Source organism: Sus scrofa, chromosome 15 (assembly GCF_054392235.1).
Source record: "Sus scrofa isolate SSC_HxYL_T2T_F1_AM1 chromosome 15, Sscrofa_HxYL_maternal_Yorkshire_Landrace_v2.0, whole genome shotgun sequence".
NCBI lineage: Eukaryota > Metazoa > Chordata > Mammalia > Artiodactyla > Suidae > Sus > Sus scrofa.
In genome coordinates this window covers 99,680,471-99,703,235 of record NC_139397.1, presented here as the reverse complement: position 1 = coordinate 99,703,235, position 22,765 = coordinate 99,680,471, and the positions used below count along the sequence as shown (strand labels likewise).

The 22,765-nt window shown below is 37.7% G+C and overlaps 1 protein-coding gene across 10 annotated transcripts in view; it reads left to right on the top strand.

Annotated features, from left to right (window-relative positions):
- ZNF385B (zinc finger protein 385B) overlaps positions 1–22,765 on the top strand; it is a 332,296-nt gene that overhangs the window by 13,317 nt on the left and 296,214 nt on the right. For 7 of the 10 annotated variants that reach the window (XR_014829856.1, XR_014829851.1, XR_014829853.1 and 4 more), the window contains exon 1: positions 5,959–6,140. The exons of the other annotated variants lie outside the window; for them this stretch is intronic. Coding sequence is in view for 1 of the 7 variants with exons in the window: in XM_021075639.2 (XP_020931298.1) it covers positions 6,116–6,140 (25 nt within the window). In the remaining 6 variants the exon portion in view is untranslated. Of the gene's footprint in view, positions 1–5,958; positions 6,141–22,765 lie in introns of those variants that run through there. 10 annotated transcript variants of the gene reach the window in all.

Genomic DNA, 22,765 nt, shown 5'->3' with positions numbered 1-22,765 from the left:
GGGGCACTCTGATAAGTATAATAACTATTAAGATATGTATGTGGGTTTTTACATATATAAGCCAAATTCTTATGTTACATCTCATAGATATTTAAAGTGTAAAATTTATCCTCAAAAGTATTTTCTGAAACATTTTTTGGAAGTTTAGAAATTAAACTTGAAATGGCAATGCTGGGGAATTACCACAAGATGGTGCTACAAGTATACTAAAAATAAGATATTAGCCTTATTCCTAAACCCACCACATTTTGCTGGAATTTATTAATGAGTATGGGAAAGCAAAGAAATACAGAGGGGTGAAAATGTGTGTGGGCAGGAACATGCTCATTTGACAGAATTTTTCTGAGCATCTGCTATGATAGGGGAGCTATTGGGGTGTGTGTGTGAGAGAGAGAGAGAGATTGAGAGGAAGGGGTAGGGGAGATTTTTCTCCAGTTTTCAGGAATAAAAATTACTACTTAAAATCATAATGGTTCACCTTGTCTGGAAAAAATTATAGTCCATTTTAAGAGATACTACATACAAACATAAATTGTTAATGATGGGACATTCCTGTCGTGGTGCAGCGGAAATGAATCCAACTAGTATCCGTGAGGATGCTGGTTTGATCCCTGGCCTTTCTCAGTGGGTTAAGGATCTGGCATTGCTGTGATCTATGGTGCAGGTCGCAGGCTCGGCTCAGATTCAACGTTGCTGTGGCTGTGGCCTAGCCTGGCAGCTATAGTTCTGCTTTGACCCCTAACCTGGGAACTTCCATATGCCGCAAGCGCAGCCCCTGAAAAATAAACAAATTGTTAATGGCAAACTTATGTTTGTGTGTGGAGGCAGAGATGGGGCTAGAATTCATCAATACGATGCCATATTTTACTTTTGCAGTATAAACATATGGTTTTATATGCTTTATTTCTTATCATTTTGATGAGTCACTTTGCCATTTATGACTTAATCAAGAAATCTTTTGCAAAATATAAGTACCATGGTGAAAGCATAACAAATCATTGATGTATCAGTATCAGTGAGTTTTTAGCAGTGAGTATACTGGGTAGGTAAGGTGTTTCAGTGTGGAGGCAGATGGGTTAAATTACTTACACTGCACTTATTTCCCTGGACCTATTAATTGTAAGTCCATAAAACCTTTTCATGGAATAATTATTACATAGCTCATTTACTAGACAGAGACCATATGACTGCCTGTAGTTTGCCATGAAGAGACAGACTCAGAAAGGAAAAAGGTCTCAGTCGAAATATGCCAGATGAGATCCTTGAAAGTAGGGCATTTGATTTCCTTGGTATAAATCCCATGAGAAAACACAGGAATAATTTAGACCCAATCATGACACAGTAGAAGTAATATTTATCTACTTTTCCAACTCCTTGTCTTATCCGGTATTGAAACTTAGAAACTGTAAGTTTCTAAACATTTTGCAAAATCCTAATTTTATTCTTCCAAACAAGGATAGTGTCCCACATTTACACTCCCCAGGTAAATTCAGTTGAGATTTATATTGTAGAGCTTATTGAGGTTGAGATTCCTTATGAAAGTAGAACAATTTGGAAATAGAATGAAGGTTCCAGTTATAACTTCACCACCACCCACCACCCCAAATGCCTTGAGATAGAGCCTAGCCGTTGTGGATGGTGTCAGAAATCTAGAACTACACTGAGGGTCACCTGAAAAAGTCATCATAGAACAGTTCCATCTTCTGTACATGTGGTTTAGAAATGTTAAAGAAGTATGTTGATTATATAAGTGCAAAGCTCTAAGGAATTGATATATAAAGGACTTTGAATGGAACTTTTTCAAAAAAAAGAATTAAAAAGAGTAGTTGACCCTGTTTTAGTGAGGGTCAGATAGTCTTTTGCTTTAAGAATACTTTTGACTATGAATTTTTACAGGGTATCACAGACAAATGTTTTATATCAAGGCTTGGTTTTTAGGTTTTAAAAATTCAAGATTTTAAAATTTAAAGAAAATCATAGCAAGTATTTGGGTGGCTGAGTGATTGGAAGCATCAAAGGCACACTTAAAATATTGGTGATTTAGAATAGAAGTGTTACCTATTTTAAGCTTCTCTGGGGAAACAGCTTTCAGTAGCTGGCTCAATAGAACCTTAAAATTATTGGGTTCATATTCCCCCTGTGGGATGATGTGTTGTCACTCTAACTGTCCACCTTCTTTCACACGGACATTCTGCTTTCATGCCTCACAGCATCACAGCCAAGGAGGCTGTTGGACAGACATTGTTCCAAGTTAGACAACCTTGTAGAATGTTGCCACTGACCATAGGGTTGGTGTTCATCCTTGGCACTTACAGTTTTTCTGGAGCTAGTTCTTAGACCAGCTTTGAAACATGAGGAATTTGGAGAAACTGGGTAGGTTGGTTTTTGAATTTTTTTAAGAGCTGAATGTGATGGCATTTGCATCATGTTGGCCCGCTTCACTTTAGAACCCTGCCTCTGGTGAGCTTGCCTTGTAAGATCTTTGCCTGCAGATTCTGGACATTTATCTTTTCTTATGTGGACATGATGTTAAAGGTGTAAGATGTTGATTTTTTTCCTGGGGAGTTACTCACTCTAGATAATCAATTTCTTAAAGAAGTTGCAAGAATTTCATCAAACCGCCAGTTCACTGTTTTGGTTGCTAAAGAAAGAGTTCACCAGATGATGCTGTACTGTCAAAAATGAGTGAATGTAGTTTCCTTCATCACATGGAACATGACTTGTGTTTGTATTCTAAATATTAAGATTAGAGCCACATATTCCATTATACTTTATACATTAAAGTATTAGGAAGACCATTTTTCTCCCAAGCACCCCAGGGCTCCTCCCCATTGCAAGTCTGGGTTTCAAGACATACTCAAGAAGTGTTCTTAGTTGAGGGGGAAACCTATAGTTTTTTTAAAATAAAAATTGTATATATTTAAGGTATGTACCATGATGATTGAATATACATTTACATAGTGAAATGATTACTATAGTCGAGCTAATTAAAATATTCATCTCCCCTTATAATCATTTGTGGTGAGAGCACCTGAAATCTACTTTCTTAGCAGATTTCTAGTACATTTGACCCTTGAACAACATAGGTTTGAACTGTGTGGGTCCACTTATATGCAGATTCTTTTCAGTAATAAATACTACAGTACTACATGATCTGCAGTTGGTTACATCCACGGATATACAGGACCTCACATAATGAGGGAGGACTGACTATAAATTGCATTCAGATTTTCCACTGCATGGAGGGTCAGTGCCCCTAACCCTGGCCTTGTTCAAGGGTCAGTTGTATGCAATACGGTATTATTAACTCCAGTCATCATGATGTATATTGGATCCCTAGACTTATCCATCCTGTGTTACTGCAACTTTTTAATTCCTTGAGAGGTTCTCTTAGAAGATGGTAAATATCCTATAGGTCCAAAGTCTTAAGTCCAGTGTCAAAGCTTTGCTGTGTTAATGCTCTTCAATGCACTTACTATAGAAAAGTATTTGGGAAATAAACTCATAGGAAAACTCCAAATAAACAAAACATAATATCCATATGTCTTAAGAATATATCCTCTTTTCAAATAAGACACAATGTATTACTTTTAAACTAAAAATGCATTTCCTTCAAAAGGAGTGCCAAATACATCCGTAAAGATAGAGTCCTGGCTTAGCAGGCAATTGAGGTTCTGTTAAGCTCCTGTCTTAGTTCTACATTGTTGTTGATGTCTATTAAGAATACACACACACACGCACACACATATACACCTTTTTTTGCCTATCTTGTTAAAGCAATGCTAATCTTCAAATCTTTTGTCTAGGCAGGAGAGCACTTGCAGAGGAACCATTTTCCAACCCATAACATCACAATGGTTTAAGTAAATATTTCTACAGGTCCATGTTCTCTTACCTGCGATTCCTGAAATCCAAGAAGCTCTGAAAATCAGAAGGTTTTGTCATTTATATTGATGACAAAACCTGACCTGAACTGATGTGAAGTTAATGAGTCTTTATTTATCCCATCTAGGATGAATGTACATGTATTTCACTACAGGATTGTTAATATGTCTGATTGTAGGCTGTTGCCCTAGACCCCACAGGAGGCATTATATAAATCACAGTGCACACAGAGTATTATCTTTCTAAAATCTGAAAGCATTTGAATTCTGAAATGCATCTGGCACTAGGGGTTTTAGATAAGGGATTGAGGACCTATAATCAAATATTATGGTTTCACTTTATTACTAGGGAGCTGCAAGTATAATAATAATAGTTTTAGGCACACAATTTCTCATGAACTATTTTCTAAGATGAGAAAAGTACAGAGAAAGAGAGAAAAAGGACATGGAGCAATTTCAGGATCAGAGGTTCCCAGTGCTATTTCTCATAATCCTAGGGGCTTCATGAATCACAAAATGAATGGAATTCAGGCAGTGAAAGGAACCACAAAGGTTTGGTGCATGCTCCTATGACGTGGGTATATGTACACCCACACACACACATGCACACACACATTTGTGTGTGTCCCCACTCATGTATGACTATAACTGTCTTCAAGCAAAGGCATCTAGCCAGTGTCCTGTAAGGGGTCTCTTCCACACACAGGGACATAATGAGGGTACCCAGGGGAGTGCCATGTTTATTGTTGCTCCAAAATGCTGTTTTATGTAAATGTGTGTTATGGCATATTTCATATTTTTGCACAAATGTTTTAGATTGTAGATACTGCTAAGCGTATCTCTACCTGAGAGCTACTCATATTATTAGAACTGAACACAGCATTTATAGAAGATCCCCAAATCAGGAATTGCATTTATGGATCCTGATTTGCTCTGCCTTTAGAGTCTTAATGAGAAACTAAAACCCTTTTTTAAAAATCTAAATACAACCTTAAATGTGTGCTTTGTCAATGCAGCCTGCTAGCAATTGCGCCCAGTATTTTTGTGATGTTTTGATAAATGTTTTATGTCCCTTTTGCTTTGTACTTTGCATGTACATGTCCAAACTCTATATTTTGTGATCTCAAATCATTGCTGCTACTTTCTTGGATTTAGCTACCTTGTGCCTTTTTAAGACTATATCAGCTGGCTTGTGCATCTCATGTTTTAGTAATAAAAGAGGAAGTGTGGTCAAAGGTAAAGGTTTAAATTTGGGGGTGGCTAGGGTAGGGATGTATGAATTTAATAAGCTATAGATTTTGTTAAAAATAATAAGCAGTAATGACCATGGGGTTAAAAGTATTCTCTACTTGTATGTCCATTTTCTTGTTACACAGAATATGTTTAAATTTTTATTGTTAAAGAATTTGCCTTGGAGTAAAATAGGTAGTATTTTGCCATGGTGCTAGCATAGCCCTGCACATTTTTACTGTCATTTTTATTTTAATTTAGCAATAGACACTCAGGGGTTAATAGAAATTTAACTTGCTCTTTATTGGACATCTGTGTCAAATATATGGAATTTTGGGGGTTACAGTTATAATAGACTCTAGTGATTTCATTTGTCTATAGAAAAGTCCCAGGGACCTATGCAGCTATTTTGGTTTTTGCAGCTTTTATGATAAGTCCTTATAATATAGACTACTGATTTCTTCTCTGTATTCTGCTCATTGTTGAAAAGCCAGAGCTATTTTTAACATTTACACAGTTTCAATAGACGATTCTTCATTCCACAAGGTTTGGTGCTAAATCTGTGGAGCTTTTCATAATCATATCCTTTTTGTGGTTTGCTTGAATTTGATCACAGTGGCTGATTTCATGCATTGATAATGAAGGCTTAGGTTGCCTGTTTCTCGGCATAAATCCACCTCAGACTTGTAGGTTGACAGTGCTTCTGGTTTCAGCACGCATGGAGATATAGAATTGAAATTGCTCTGCTTTCTTTACAAATGACTCAGAGTGTGCTTGTCCTTCCCTAAAATGTTGCCAGCGTGTAAAGGATTTTCAATGAGCAGTGCAATAAGCCAGCATCTGGGAAGGTTTGGAGCTGCACTGATATAGCGTGGTACTGTCACACAGATAATCGGGGCTGGAGCCAAGTCCCCGTAGCCCCGTGCGTTACACTGGTCACATCCTGGAAGTTTTGTTTATCCAACTTGGTTGCTCTCAAAGCTGGTGAAAGCCCTGCCAGAATGTGGAGTGGACTTCCTAGCAGAGGTGAGCATTTTTATTCTAAAACTTGGATGCCGGGATCTGGGGTTGTTAGTAGCGATTCTTTCAAACGCTGTGTTGAATCCTGGGGAGTTATCATTTGTGTTTATCACATCGTGCTGACAGATCAGAAGGGGCAACAGTGGAGTGAAAAGTATATGATTCTTTAATTGGGGTGGGGGGTGAGTAACTCCTTAAGTGGGTGGGATAGCATTCTTTTCATTCCATGCTGTTTGCCTAGGACATCTTACCAGTAGGTGACTTCCTTTGCATTTTAAACATTCAGAACAAGTCAGTGATATTATGCAATTTGCTGTCATTACTGAAAGGAGCCAGTTAGCAGTGTTATTATGTGCTTCAGGTATATTAAAGAAAGGCTAATAAATAACTAAATGTACTTTGTAGAATCTTTGATGTGAAAAACATATAGCAGGAAACGAGGAATTATGAGATAACTCAGAAAGCAAGTGAAATAGATTACATACTGGAGTTGACACCTTGTTAAGCTTGACATTATTGATAATTAAAAGTTATGACCTATTAGGCACTGGACAACCTACAGTAATTGATTTCCTGAGATGGTAGTACTAAATGAGAGGACGAGAAAATTAGCAGCATTTCTTCCTAAAGCATGTTGTAATTAGATGGGATGTTTTAATGTGGTAGATTTTATCATTTAAATGGAAAAAAGTATTGATGCTCATCTGGACAGTGAAATGACTAGATTAGCATGCCCAGACAGGTCTGATGTGGCATAATTGTACAAGGAGAGTGTTTGAAAGCCACCCTGATAAGGGCAAGCTCAAACTTACCCTCCAAGTAAATAGAATTCATATTGCTTGGGCTCTTCTAAACTCTAATTCCTACATGATAAAAAGCTGTTTTTAAAGAAGAAAGGACTGTGAGAGTTATGATGTATTCTAATAACATTGTGCTTACTGAACCTGTTTAGTATGATAGGTTTGCAGAGAAACCTATTTTTATTTGATTTGGAGCTAGCATGGCACATGGGGGGTGTGTGTGTGTGTGTGTGTGTTTTCCTGCTAAATTTATTTGTGGCAGCTGTTTTATAGCTTTCAGCTCTAAAGTTATAGATAAGTGTGTGTTTCCCTGACAGAAGATTCGAGAACCCCGTTTCCTGCCACTACACGTAAAGCTTGGCTAAGCAGACGCATCAGGAGCAAACCATTTGTGTTCGCCAATCTGTCTCAGCAAGTCCCAGGGCCACTATCTTGCTAGAAGCCACTGTGTGCTTTTGAAAGCATGAAATTAGTTTTATACTGAGCACATGGTTTCTCATTTAGCAGCTCTTTTTATGGTAATGGTCAATTTATGGTTCACTGCCAGGATTTCAGTGTTCTGTCAAAGCCGATAGCTTCTGCTAAGGTGTCTCTATGAGATAAATTTTTAAAAAGCTGATGGGGGGAGGGACCTAATTAGCCCCTCAAGAAGAGACTCTTACCTTCAACCCAGTCTACTTTCTGAATGCATTGTCATTTCTCCAAAGTTCCTTTATATTGTTTGATCCAGGACTTATGAATTTAAAGTTGCTGATATTTATCAGTTTGGTCGTTACTTGACATGTGACATCAAAACAGGTATGGTCCTAAATTTAAAGTATTTGTTTGTCTTTTTGCAATGCATTTGTAGAAAATCACTCTATTAGTGATGACCACACTGTGTGAATCATCAGTAGGCTTATCTGCTTGTTTGTTAATATATCCTTTAGAGCACTGTGGGGGAAAGTACAAGGGTTTTATATATTATATAGTTGATATAAACTACCCACACTGCATTACACATATACATGCTATGAGGAGGTTTAGTTAAGGAATAAAATTAAATAGTCTGAAGATACATTAGAAATGTTAAAAATGCCTTCTTTCATACAACTGCCTCATCTTGAAAAGTAAAAACTCTCAAAGGCTATAATCATAGAAATATTAAAAATAGTTTTTGTTTCCACGGCATGATACCAGATGAAATGTAATGTAAATGTTGTAAGAATTATTTCCTTAGCCTTTTCTTTCCGTCAGAAAATAACCCTTGTTGAAAGTTTTGCCAGTCAGAATGCATTTTGAAATAGAGGTGATAAAAATTAACTACCAGGACATTTAATGAAGTATTTATTCTTGTGTTTATTCTTTGTGTGGTGGGAAGAAATCTGTACAGGTGGTTTAGGGTACACATTGAAATGGTGCTATTATATTTTTCCTTTCATATGGCCTTGACAGTGGAACTGAAAACACTTCTAAAATCTCAGATTTCATGGTTTTTATTTTCTTGTTAATCCTTTGATCATTGCCTAGGTTAAGTGATTTCACATGATTAAAGATTCAAGCTAAAATGTTATTTATTGTAATTCAGGGATATATTATGTGCCATTATAATCAGAAGATTTTCTGGTTTTAGATGGAGCATAATTTTAAACACCTTTTTTCTCTGTCCTTTTGGGAGTATCATGTCATAAGTCATCATCAGATTGTCAGGGGGATTTCATTTTAGATTTTGACTTACAAATAAGTATCTTACATTTCTCACTTCCCCAAAGCCCATGAAACAAATTGAGTTTGTGAGTTGAGAATTAGAAGGTCAGAAGGGCATTGAAATTTTTTTTTCTCTTTGAAATTCCTGATGATGTAATATGTTTAGAAAGTGAAACCTTTAAAGAAATTTTAGAATGTCAGAATTTTCTTAGAATTGTGGAACTTGTCATTCCATAGATCATGGAAGATTCACTAGAGGAAATGAAGGATAATTTAGCACATCTGCCTGAAGTCTTACCAGCAATTTCTCCTTCACAAGAGGTAGGACTTAGAAAGTTTATCACAAGGATGTGAGATTCTCATGAATCTCAGTGATGTACCTGCATCTTTTCAGTTTTAGGTCAAGAGATAACAATCTTGAGTTTCCTTCAGCAGATTTGTTAAAATGATTAGTTAAAAAACATAGCAGATGTAGTAAGCCTGCTTTAGTTGAGAAATATGATTGCAGAACTCCCCCAGTTCATTGAGCTGCCCCATTGCATACATCCAGTAATTAGTTTGGACTATTTATATACTTGTTTTTTATTTTGAGGTATGTTCCTGTGGTGATGAATAATTTTTAGTGTAAGTATGTCCCATAAAATACTTGGAATATACTCGTGCCAAACATTATTTGTTGTCTAGCCACAATTCAGATTTGACTGGGTATCCTGAACTTAATATGGGAACTCTACCTAGTTTCTATATAAAAAGGTGAGTCTCTAATTATTACCTAGAAAACTGAGTCTATCAGAGCTAAAAATGGAGGCATCACTCTTCCCTTAAGCAATCAATTTCTGCTGTAAGAGTTTATGCCAGGAAACTTCTATGATAAGAAAGTTTGCATTCAAGAAACTTAAAGTAGTATAAAAATAGGTTTGCTGGAGAGAAAATCATGAGTAAGGGTATGAAAATCCCCTTGTAATTACTGAGATAAAATAATGAAAGCAGAACATAAAATAACTGTCAGCAACATTATAAATATATCAATGCAAATTGGACAATTAATTTACAGTTGTTATAACCTCTTGCCAACTAGAACATTTTCAAGGTTTTTATCCCTCAACAGGTTTTAGATGCTTATAAATTAATTTTTGTTGTGGTTAAAAGGCATAATGAGAGCCTCCCTGCTCAGTGCCTCTCTGCACCTGCATCTGGACCTAATTCAAATGTTCATTGTCCTTTGGCTTTTAGGACTATTTTGACTGCCATTTCCTAGGGAGGCAGAGTAACTTGCAAACTTGACTTGGAAGGATCCTTTGACTATTCAGTGCACCACATCTGAGTTAAATAGAATAGAGGTAGTATGTGTTGTGTGCCTACTCTATGCCTCATACAATATAAAAATGTTATAGGCAGTTTTTTTTTTTTTTTTTTTTTTTTTTTTTTTTTTTGGCTATGTCCGAGGCATGCTGAAGTTCCTCGGGCAGGGATTGCACAGGGCGACAGCAGAGACCTGCACATAGCAGTGGCAATGACAGATCCTTAGCCCACTAGGCCACCAGAGAACTCATATAGGCAGTTTTTTTTATTGAATTCTTATTAAAACATTATAATATATTAATATAATACCCACCATACAGATACTAAGCTATTTGTCAGGAACCCTGCCACTTGCCTAGACTTACTTGATCCTGGCTCTGAATGTCACTCAAACAAATGAGCAACCTCTTCACAGGAGAATAAAGGAATAAAGGTTCATCTTCTTTTATCTCACCTAAGGCTGTATTGCAAAATTCTCTTTGTTCACTTAGCTTTCTCCATTACCTTTCTTCTCTCTTTTCACTTTTTTTTTTTTTTTTTGTCTTTTTAGGGCTGTACCTGTGGCCTATGGAGGTTCCCAGTCTAGGGGTCAAATCAGAGCTGTAGCTGCTAGCCTATGCCACAGCCACAGCAACACTGGATCTGAGACGTGCCTGTGACATACACCACAGTTCATGGCAATGCCACATCCTAAACCCAATGAGCAAGGCCAGGGATTGAACCCACATCCTCATAGATGCTATTTCAGTTCATTAACCGCTAAACCAAGACAGGAGCTCCTCTCTTTTCACTTCTTTTTTTTTTTTTTTGTCTTTTGTCTTTTTGTCTTTTGTTGTTGTTGTTGCTATTTCTTGGGCCGCTCCCGCGGCATATGGAGGTTCCCAGGCTAGGGGTTGAATCGGAGCTGTAGCCACCGGCCTAGGCCAGAGCCACAGCAACGCGGGATCCGAGCCTCGTCTGCAACCTATACCACAGCTCACGGCAACGCCGGATCGTTAACCCACTGAGCAAGGGCAGGGACGGAACCCGCAACCTCATGGTTCCTAGTCGGATTCGTTAACCACTGCGCCACGACGGGAACTCCTCTTTTCACTTCTTAATATCTCTTCCCCCTGCCACTATTTTGTAAATATTCCATACAGAAGTGACTAGACATCAGTGTATAATGTGATTCTCAAAATGGGAGAAAAAAGTGTGTAGAAGTTAACCGTCAGTATAGAAGCAATGTTTAGAATGGTTCCTTTGAGCTAATCTTTTTGTACCCAATATAAAATGCCACCTGCCTTCTCTCTCTGTCAGTCAGGTGATACATCAGAGCAAGAGACCTATTTCAAGCCCACATTGAGCAGGTGAATGTGAGAGCAATTAACCCATGCTTTGGAAATGGGTTAATAGCCCACTAAAGAACTGTTTAGTAAACCGTATCTTCTTTCAAGGAAGTGGTAACACCCCTGCCACCATGATCTGGTTCATTTCTCAATGTCTGTTGTCCTAAGACAAATTGTATTTACTTCCATTATTTTCATGTTTCTTAATGGTATCCTGCTATTTCAATCTGATTATTTTTTATCTTAAATAATATTACTTTTGGCCTCCAATCATCAATCTATTTTCTCCTTTTGCCTAGTTATAAATGTTCCTGTGTTATGCATTACTTTTAATTGTTTAAAATAATATTGGTGGCTTTTTCTGGTATTTAAACTGTACACTTTGAGAAAAGATTCTGATTCCTCTTTACCTTAAATATCTCTCTATTCTAGTCTCCATGTCAGCACCAGTGTCCTCCTACTTATGTCAGTCCTATTTGGCTGTGCTGTCTGTTTGTTATGGCAAAATACCAATGTGAATCCATAATGTAAATTTCAGTCACTAAATATCTTCTAAAAATGTTTTTTTCTTTGAGGTTGTCCTCACATTTTTAGAAAAGGCACTGGTGGGCAAGTTTAACGGATTCCATTTCTTTTAATTTCCTAAAAGGTGAGATTGTTCAGTAGCTACATTTTCTTGTCAAATGGCAATTGAGTAATAAATACATGCCTCCCACAGGGAATGCCTGTTCCATCAGAGTGAGGAGACTTCTGTCTTAATCCATCCAGGGAGTCTGTAACACCACTGGGACATTTAGCTGAACATCTTTTTGCTGACATTTCAAAATTGGTGTGTGAATTTCACTTGGGGATCTATGGTAATTCTAGTTCTATTTTTTTTTCTCTGATTCATTCTTTGGTAGTGTTGACTTTTTAGAAGATGATGGAGGGAGTGACTTTATATTCAGAAAACTTCTGTTTCTCCTTGCGAGTTTAAGGTGGTATTTTTTTGCTCAAGTTTTTTTGGGGAATACTGGAAAGGGGAGCCTGAATTTTGAAGAAATTTTTAAAACATTCAGGAGTAAGCAAATTCAGAAATGAATCCGCAGGGACTTCTTTCTGTAATATTTGTCTACATTTTATGCATTTTTATTATCGCATAGTGGGTAATACTGCATTTATAATAAATTAGTCAACTCTTGCTTAACTGGAGCTTTTGGATTTTGTATAAATTAGGTACACAACCACTTTTATGCAAATGAAGGAGAGCAAGCAGCGAATATCACTCTGTGTACACAGTAGGTGGAAATCCTATAATGGGTTGTGAATCATGCTTTAACTGGGATATGGAGAAAATGTGGACGGCTTGGAAGTGATCTCTAACACTTATTTCTTGCTTCAGCTATGACTGATTTAACCAGCATCAAATTCCTATCAGCAAATTTTATCATGGTACTTCTTTAATTGAGTGAGTGCAGTAAATACTATAAAATAGGTAATAATAACAATGATAACACTTTTCAACTAACTACATGCCAGAACTTCTACATGTACAAACTCATTTAATCTGTATAACAACCTTACAAGTAATTACTATTAGACCTTTTTACAAGTAGGGAAACTGAAGTATAGATAGTTTAGGTTACCTGCCTAAAGTCAGACAGGTATCTCAAGTGGGATTTGAACCCAGGAAGCTGGGCTCCAGAATCCATGCTTATAATTATCCATATTATTTTGTGAACAAAATAGAAAGCTGTGGACTGAATGATAAAGTAATTCCATGGGTTTGTAACTCATTGAATATAACCAAGTGTCTCCGACCAATATTAATTTAAACAGAAGCTCCAGATCTCTGTAATAATTTTGTGAGAATATTGATGACCTGGTCTTGAAATTTATAGGTGAGAGATATAAAGCTGAGATAATAAATACATAGGAAAATACAGTTAATATAAATACTGATATCTAGGCCATGTCCCATATGAAGTAAATCAGAATCTCTGAGTGCCACCCAGGAATCAGTATTTTTCAAGCTCCCAAGGTGGTTCTAATGTGCATCCCCAGTTAGAATCATTGTTTGATTAAGATGGACAAACTCCAACAATGGTCAATTTTAACCAAAGTAAATGGAAGAGGTATGAGAGAAGATGTAGGAGATGTAAACTCATTTGTGAGTCAAAACCACAATATGATGATTATCCCCCACAGTCTTAAAGGCATCTTAGGTGGGATTGGAAGAACTAGAGTATCTGTAACAAGAAGTTTGCTCAGCTGGCCAAAGCATGTCTGGAGTTTGAGAGAAATGCAGAGAGCTTAGGTGCTTTCAATGGAGAGGGACCACCATGGCCGAGGTGCAATGAATACTTTGTCAAGGAGAAGAGGTCATTAGAGGATTTATTATAACATTTGAATTATAGTTTTTAAAAAAAGCTTTTAGGTAAAATTAAGATCAGTGAATGGACTTTTCAAGAAGAAAAGACTTTTACTTGATATAAAGCACTTTCCAATTGAGCTGTTAAAATATGAAGGAATTCGGGAGTTCCCGTCCTGGCGCAGTGGTTAACGAATCCGACTAGGAACCATGAGGTTGCGGGTTCGGTCCCTGCCCTTGCTCAGTGGGTTAACGATCCAGTGTTGCCGTGAGCTGTGGTGTAGGTTGCAGACGCGGCTTGGATCCCGCGTTGCTGTGGCTCTGGTGTAGGCCGGTGGCTACAGCTCCGATTCAACCCCTAGCCTGGGAACCTCCATATGCCGAGGGAGCGGCCCAAGAAATAGCAACAACAACAAAAGACAAAAAAAAAAAAAAAAAAAAAAAGAAAAAGAAATATGAAGGAATTCTTTTTGGCGACAGAGTATATGTCCCTCACTGGTGGTATGGAAGCAAAAGGCAGAATGTGACTTAGGTGTGTGATAAATGATGATAAGGGTTGAATGGACGGTTAATGTAGATGATCTTCCAACTTCCAAGTATACAATTCAGTGAGCATCTTAGGTGAATAAGGTAATACATCAGTGACTATTTCTTCATTGTGTTAGTTCTGCATCTATGAGAAGGAAGAGGGCACAGTGATTATGGGAGGAGTTCCTTGAAGGGTCAAAGCCCAGCTCCACAACTTGGCTGCATGACCTTGGGCAAATTGCTTTACTTTCCAAGTCTCAGTTTCCTCATCTGCAGAACAATTATAATAATAGGTTCCACTGCATGGACTTGTTGTAAAGATTGAGTGAGACTAATGTATATAAAGTTCTTTGCTGGGGTTAATAGATATAAACTATTGCATTTAGAATGGATAAGCAATGAGAGTCCACTTATAGCACTGGGAACTATATCTAGTCACTTGTGATGGAGTATAATGGAGGATAATGGGAGAAAAAGAATGTATGTGTGTGACTGGGTCACTTTGCTATACAGTAGAAAATTGACAGAACACTGTAAACCAACTATAATGGAAAAAAAATAAAAATCATTAAAAAATTTCTTTGCATGGCAAGTTGAAGGAAACCAGAGGAATAGGATATAATCAAAAGTTATCACAGGAAAAGCTGAAAGGTTGCCAGCAATGACTTTATGGTTTGGTATGTGGCAAGTACTCTATAAATGTAGCCCATTGTTATTTACAAGTTATTCTTTCTTCTGTTATAGCTATCTTCTAGTAAAAATTAGGGTCTGAGAGATAAAACCTAAGGCAGGTAAATATTGGTGGGAGACATAGGGCTGGAGCAAAAGAGACCCATGTGGAGTGGCACAGCATGGAAGGATGGAAAGCTTTGGGTAGGTGGAAGCCACATGGAGAACTGGGCCTAAAAGGGAGAGGAAGGGGAATTGTGAAAGAGAATGGGTTGGAGAACCTTATTGCTTATCATTCTTCATCCATTTCCATCTGTCATTTCTTTTGATCCTTACCATAACCTTGGGACATAGATAGAGAAAGTAGTGTTAGCTCATTGTACTAGTAATACGTCAGCATTGACAAAAAGGTAAGTGATTTGTCAAAGAGAACTGGAAGTCAAACCTAGACCTCTTGACCCTTTTATTCTACAGCTTCTGTATATCACACAGATTCTTCTGCCCAGTTCTGTGGGCAGCCTAGTTTGGATGCCTACATTTGAGTGAGGACTTACCAGTTGACTATAACCAAGGTGATGTTAGAAATTAAGGAAATGTGATAATTGTATTGATTTTAGTCCAGGGATAGTCTTAAAGCTTTCTTGTTGATGGAAGACAGCTTTTAAAGGTTATAGAATGATAATTAAAAGCTCAAATAGTAACCTTACCAGTCAATAATATTAACATTATTATCACATTTTATAGGGTCTGAATACTTAAAGGGCTTTCTGTGTAATACAATTAACTATCTTTGACACACGTCATATTAAAAGGCAAGCTTCTTTAGAATGGTATAACAAATCCAAGAGTTAAGAGGAATCACCATGTATTAAATGTTTAATGCTTCAAAGAATTGGGGGAGGAGGAAGGGTGGAATACTAAAGTTTGTGCTTTGATTCCTATTACTCAAAAGAAGGCCTAAGTAATATCTGCAAAATGGATAGAGAAAAGATGTGCTGCTATTTTTATTGCTCTATTTTAGATAGAGTTATAAGTCCCCAAAACAAGTATCAGGCAAGACAGTTTTATAAATTATTCTGCATACTCTTATTTTAGTAGATTACAAGTTTAGATGAGCCAGTTAAAATAACTTTTCACCCAATCAGAACCTTTAATTATTAGCTGTAATTGCCACAATTATGCTTCTTGTTGACCAATGTATTTTATTTTTCTTTTCACATTTGAATATGTTTATAAAATATAAAAATAGGTTAGCTAATTTAGGTATATTTAAGGAACAAGCTCTTTACCCAGAGTTAAGCATTTCTACATCCAAATAGTATACATATTCTATTATTTTACTTATCACAATGTATAATAATTATCCTTTTAACATCTTTCTCTCCTCCTGGACTGCTTTGAGGATAGGAACTGTGTCCTACTTCTTTTTTCATCATGTGACTCTCAATACAGCACTTGGCACAAAAAAATAATATACTTCAAACACTAAAGGATTGAATACTTGAATATAGGACCTGTGAATACGGTGAAGAATTCTATAAATTAGTTGATATTGCTGCCTATAAAAATGTTCATCCTTTAGTTAAAATTACAGTGAGACATTATTTTTATTACATCTCAGATGAGCAAGATCAAACCTTATGATATTCCAATGAGCTAGCAAGTAGGTTGGCATGGGAGCTGTCTCATGCATTGGTGGATCAAGGTTATATTGGTTTGTGTGTTTGCAAGGCAATGTGGCAGTAACTACCCAAACTTAAAATATGCATGTCTTTTAACCAAGCAAGTCCACTACCCCAGATCTGGGCAACATATATGCTTACATAGGCATACAAAGATACCTAAAGCAATATGTTTTCTTGCATGTATCTGTATATAAATACATATAGGATTTTTGAGTAACATTATTTGTAATAAAATATAGGGAAAAGTACCCAGCAGTAGGTGATAATATAAGGTTCATCCACATTGTAGTGATATTGTTTTAGCCTGGGTACCATATAGACTGGCTGGTTTATGAACAACAGAAATTTATTTCTCATGGTTTTGGTGTTGGGAAGGTTGAGAACAGAGTGCCTTTGAAGACCATCATAATTATCAATGTGAAAGAAAACCTTTAATCAGATAGTATACAGCAGCACAGCTCTTGTAATAAGAATGTAGCCATTCCCTGTTGTGGCTCAGTGATAACAAACTGAGCTAGTATCCATGAGGATACACGTCCGATCCCTGATCCTGGGTTAAGGATCCAGCATTGCCCTGAGCTGTCAGGTAGGTCACAGATGCGGCTCGGATCCCACATTGCTGTGGCTGTGGTGTAGGCCAGCAGCTGCAGCTCCATTTTGACCACTAGCCTGGGAACTTCCATATGCTGCGGGTGTGGCCCTAAGGAGACAAAAGAAAAAAAAAATTATCAGAGTAAAAGCTTGTGGGGTTGCCAGATGATGACTTCATGCTTACCAGCCACAGCTAAGGAATGGGAAAAGGTACAAACCAGAAGCATTTCACCAGGTCAGTGGATAACAACCTAGCCCGTTGCCCTTTGTCCTGAGAGTGTCTTCTCCATACAAGTTCAAGGTGCAATGCTGGTGTTGGTTAGGTTCTGAGCAAGTGTTGCATTGATCCTCTGTGATTGTTCCCAATGTCCAGCCTTGGCCTGCCTGATAGTGTGTTTCTCCTTCTAGAACTTGGCTGGAAATATACTTCTCAATATTCATGCTTGTACACAATCACTTGAGTGTCCATCCCATAAAATCTTTCTACTTGTCTTACTCTTGAGTGTCCATATCAAACATCAGGGCCTCAGAGGACTTCAGCTGTGTCAAGTGAGAACCTCCAGTACCTCAGTACAGGTCACACTATCATATTTAAAGGAATGGAAAAGAGACCAAAACCATATTAAAATAATAGTAAGGCATGCCTTAAATCCGCAAACATGATGGCATTCAGTGCTGCATTGAGCTCACCTTGTTGTGTAATGAGTTTTTTTTTTGTTTGTTTGTTTGTTTTAATCGCATACATTTAGTTCTCTATTTTAGAAACTCATAACTCTGGATGCCCTTACCTGAGGGATTATAATACAAAGTCATGATAAAATGAATTCTTTTGCTTCTAGGGGGTTAATGCTGAATTTGAATGTTAATTTAACACATTCCTTTTAATAAACTCAAAATCCCAGCTGAGCTGAAGTGGGAGTGATTTTCTCTTATATTCAACATCAGTTTGCAGAAATGGGGCATGAAGGACTTGATTAATATTATGTTCAGATGACTATTGATTAACCAGACATTTTCCTTCTGTCTTCTAATTGGCCAACACTGGCTGTACTGCTGCTATTTAAAATAGGCTCTTGTTTGCATTTGAAGATGATGCCACTGGATTTTCACTGTTAGGATTATAATTACTGGCATTTATGCATGCTCACATAAGATTAAGGGTAAAGTAGTGTGTTTGGGAATGAATACCAGAGCTAACTAGACAACAGGGAAACCATGATATTTGTCTCACTAGGCCTGTACTCTAACTGACTGAAGTAACTAGACATCACTGTTGACCTATGCTAATATCCTATGAATTTCCATCTGTTTCATAAAAAACAGTAGAAATAGATCAGGGAAAGATGCCTTACAAACTTCCCATGTTAAGCAGTTTTAGTAGAGTTTAAAGGAGTTTCCAAGGATCAGCAAAGAGATTATAATAGCTAAATACAAAAGCTGAAGTTTTTTGTACCAGGAGAGATAGAGAGGGATCCTAGTCTGAAGAAGTAAGATTTTTTTTTTCCTCAATAAGCATTATTTCTTTTTGTAAATATTAGTGCCTAATGGTGGCCTGTTTTGGGGATGTATGGAGGGTAGGGTGGCTGTGAAGAACTATCAGGAAGGGGCATTTTGACAACGCCAGCAAACTAGTTGCAGAGGGCCAGGTGTGCCAGTCTCTGGGTACCTCCCCAGTGCCAGTTGCACCTTTGCATCAGTTGGCAAAGAGTTTGTGATTTGGCATCAGGCAGCCACAGGTGTAAACTCTGACTCTTATTAGCTGTGTTCAAAAGTTCTCTAACCTGTCTACATTCAGGTTTTTTATCTGTAAAATGTACCCCATTGGGCAGGAGTGATGGTCAAATGAAGTTACGTATGCTACAGAGCCTGGCACAATGCTTAAAAGCATGATGATTGTGAGAAGAAAAAAAAAAGAAAGAAAGAAAGAAAGAAAAGCAGAGATATACCCTTCTAAGTTTTCAGTCTTGGCTACCTCTTTTGTGCAAAATGAGAACAGTATTGGCCAGATCTGGACTTCACAGGCTGAAAGCCGATTTACATATAAGTTCTTGGAGAAAAAAAATAGATGCATTTTGGTCCCCTGAATGTATATTTCTAAAATCTTAATGTACTCTAGCAGTTTCCATGATAAAATTTGAGTTACATTTTTATAATAAAAATAAAAAGTGCTTCAGTAGACCCAGTTATAAATTTTGGCACCTTAGGACATGCTGGTCATTATGGAAAACCAGGGTGTGGCATGGATTCTTTCAAACTTAATTACACATTTGAATTTATGCTGCTTCTCCTTTAACTTATTGCCCCACTGCCTCTTCTTCTTTGTAGCATAAGACTGTTTCTCTTACTTCATACCAAACCTCCTGTCTATAAATTACTTTCCAAACCATATTCATTCATTCAGGTGTTTACTCAATAGTAGTTATTAAGCATAAATTTTGTCCTAAATTCTTTCATCAGTACAGGAACTGTACCCAATTGACAATGAGCTATGGTGCAATAATTGATTTGTAAGTTAATTAGTGTCTTTGAAGCATTGTCCTATTAGATTTAATATTTTAAATTACAAGCCAGCTAAGCACTGGGGGCTGGGGGCCAGTGGACATGGAATGTCAGGAAAATAATGTACAATTTCCTTAGGAAGAAACAACATTTAAACTAGTAATAGAAAGCAGTAAAGAAAAGGGATAGGAGTTAGGGCCTCAAAAGTTAGTGTGTGCAGTGAAATGTTTCTGCTGTGATGAGGTCTAACATTTAACTCCTTTTCTAGCTTTAAGTTGCATGGAAGAAAGTCTTGGGGACTAGTCTTAAGGGAAGAAGTCACTTAAAGTTCTTCATAGGTGATGGTTATATGATATATCATCAAAATGGAACCCTTTTAAGGGTTGTTAATGATTAAGGTAGAACCCAGGCATAAACTTGGGTTGCCTTAAACTGGGATGTGTGGTCACTATCATTAAGGGTGTGCCCAAACAAAATTTTCCCAGTGTTACTGTTAAATAGATGGAAGAAGAATCCACATGTAGGGAATTCCCTGGTGCCCTAGCAGTTAAGGACTTGGTGTTTGTCACTGCTGGGGCTTCTGTGACTCCTGTGGCATGGGTTCAATCCCTGGCCTGAGAACTTCTGCATGGAAAAATAAAAACAACCTACATGTAGTTAGATTTAACAACTTAGAATTAACAATTAAAGCAGTTTTAGCCTTGGAACACTTCAGTATTCAATCTCTTGCCTTCTAGACTGCTAAAAGGTATGTGACTCTTGGAAAATTGGGAAATTAGAAAAGATGAATTTTCCTATAAGCACAATGCAACTTGAAAAATATGAATGGGGAGTTCCCGTCGTGGCGCAGTGGTTAACGAATCCGACTAGGAACCATGAGGTTGCGGGTTCGGTCCCTGCCCTTGCTCAGTGGGTTAAGGATCCGGCGTTGCCGTGAGCTGTGGTGTAGCTTGCAGATGCGGCTCGGATCCCGCGTTGCTGTGGCTCTGGCGTAGGCCGGTGGCTACAGCCCCGATTCAACCCCTAGCCTGGGAAGCTCCATATGCCGCGGAAGCGGCCCAAGAAATAGCAACAACAACAACAAAAAAAAAAGACAAAAAAAAAAGACAAAAAAAAATTGAAAAATATGAATGAAATTGAGTAAGGAACTGTGGTGGTTAATAAGATATCTCTAAAATTGAAAATGCAAGGCTTATTTTCTTCATTTTTACTCCGATTTTGTCCCTATGGTCTTGAAAATGCTGAAAAGCTTACAACTGTTTACAAATTTCATTTTTTAAGACCATTTTGTACTCTTAAGACTCTGTTTCTATGGAATATCTGACTATCTTGGGTCCGCCTCCAGCTGTCTCAAACTGAGTCTAATCACCAGGAAAGTTCTGTTATTGTCAATGATGTTTGCTTGATTAATTCAGCTCTAGCAGTGTTGCCTTTTTACCTGTGTCTTTCACATGTCCTAGAAAGTTAAATGTTTCCTTTTGGGATTTTCAGCAAACTCGAACTAAATAGAAAGTTAATTTCCTTTTTTTTCTTTTGAGTAGAGAATATTCTCAGTTTTTATGAATCCATTTTTTTACTCCAGTGTATCTATTTTATATGAACTATTTTTTTTTTTTTGTCTTTTTAGGGTCTCACTCATGACCAATAGAGGTTCCCAGGCTAGGGGTCAAATCGGAGCTGTAGCCACTAGCCTACACCACAGCCACAGCAGCGCCAGATCCAAGCCATGTCTACGACCTATGCCACAGCTCATGGCAACACCGGATCTTTAACCCACCGAGTGAGGCCAGGGATGGAACCCGTGTCTCATGGATACTAGTCTGGTTCGTTGACCCCTGAGCCATGATGGGAACTCCTGAACTAAATTTTTTAAGTCATGTTTTAACTTGACTGTTACTAGGACTTAACCTGTTTTCTGCCTAATATCCTAAAGTGTTAACTACTTGAATCTTTTTAGAATATATTGAGGGTTATATTTAAGAAAAACTTAAAAAACATTTGTTCTACCTTTGTTTTAGTAATTTTTAATGGTTTTCTAACTTGATCTTTCTTTTTTTTTTTTTTTTTTTTTGTCTTTTCTGGGGCCACTCCTGCGGCATATGGAGGTTCCCAGGCTAGGAGTCTAATCGAAGCTGTAGCCGCTGGCCTACGCCACAGCCACAGCAACGCCAGATCCCAGCTGCGTCTGCAACCTACACCACAGCTCACAGCAACGCAGGATCGTCAGCCCACTGAGCGAGGCCAGGGATTGAACCCACAACCTCATGGTTCCTAGCCGGATTCGTTAACTACTGCGCCACGACGGGAACTCCTAACTTGATCTTTCATTAAGAATTCTTAAGTGGACTTTAAAGTATATAAAATGACATGACTGTTTTTGAAGGTAATTTTCTCCGTTGACTCTATCACCCATGCATTAAACTAGTGTTGATTTTTTTCTGTCCCACAGTCTTCCCCACTGAGAGTATACAAATGTCATCTGTAGCAAATACTGTGGTTTAATACAAGTAATTAGAATTTCTGATGACCGCAGCTGTTTGGGAAGAAGTGCAACAAATTGAGACTAGATAATAAACTTAGAAGTTATTTAAAAAAATTTACAAAAAAAAAAAAAAAGGAGTTCTCTGTGTAGCTCAGTGGTTAACAAATCCAACTAGAAACCATGAGGTTGCAGGTTCAATCCCTGACCTTGCTCAGTGAGTTAAGGATCTGGCGTTGACATGAGCTGTGGTGTAGGTCACAGACATGGCTCGGATCTGGCATTGCTGTGGCTCTGGCGTAGGCTGGCAGGTGTATCTCTGATTAGACCCCTAGCCTGGGAACCTCCATATGCCACAGGTGCACCCTGAAAAAGACACACACACAAAAAAAAGAATTATACATATAATGATGCTTTTGGGGGGGGCAAAATCCTTAAGAAAGATAAACTTTTGGTCTTAAAAAATTAGCAAATGAAGCTCTTTCACACTGATTGCTCCTTTCCACTTGAAAGTGTTCACAGTGTGGTGGAAAGTAGAGCAGATGACAGTCAAGTTTTCAGGATTCTTATCTCCAGGCTGCCACTACTTGACTAGGAGACCTTGAATGAGTCACACCACCTTCCGGGCTCCAAAGTCCTCTTCTCCAAAATAAGACATTAGGGCTACATTTTTAGTACTTTTTAAGAAGTTAAGAACTTAAGCTGGAAAAATCT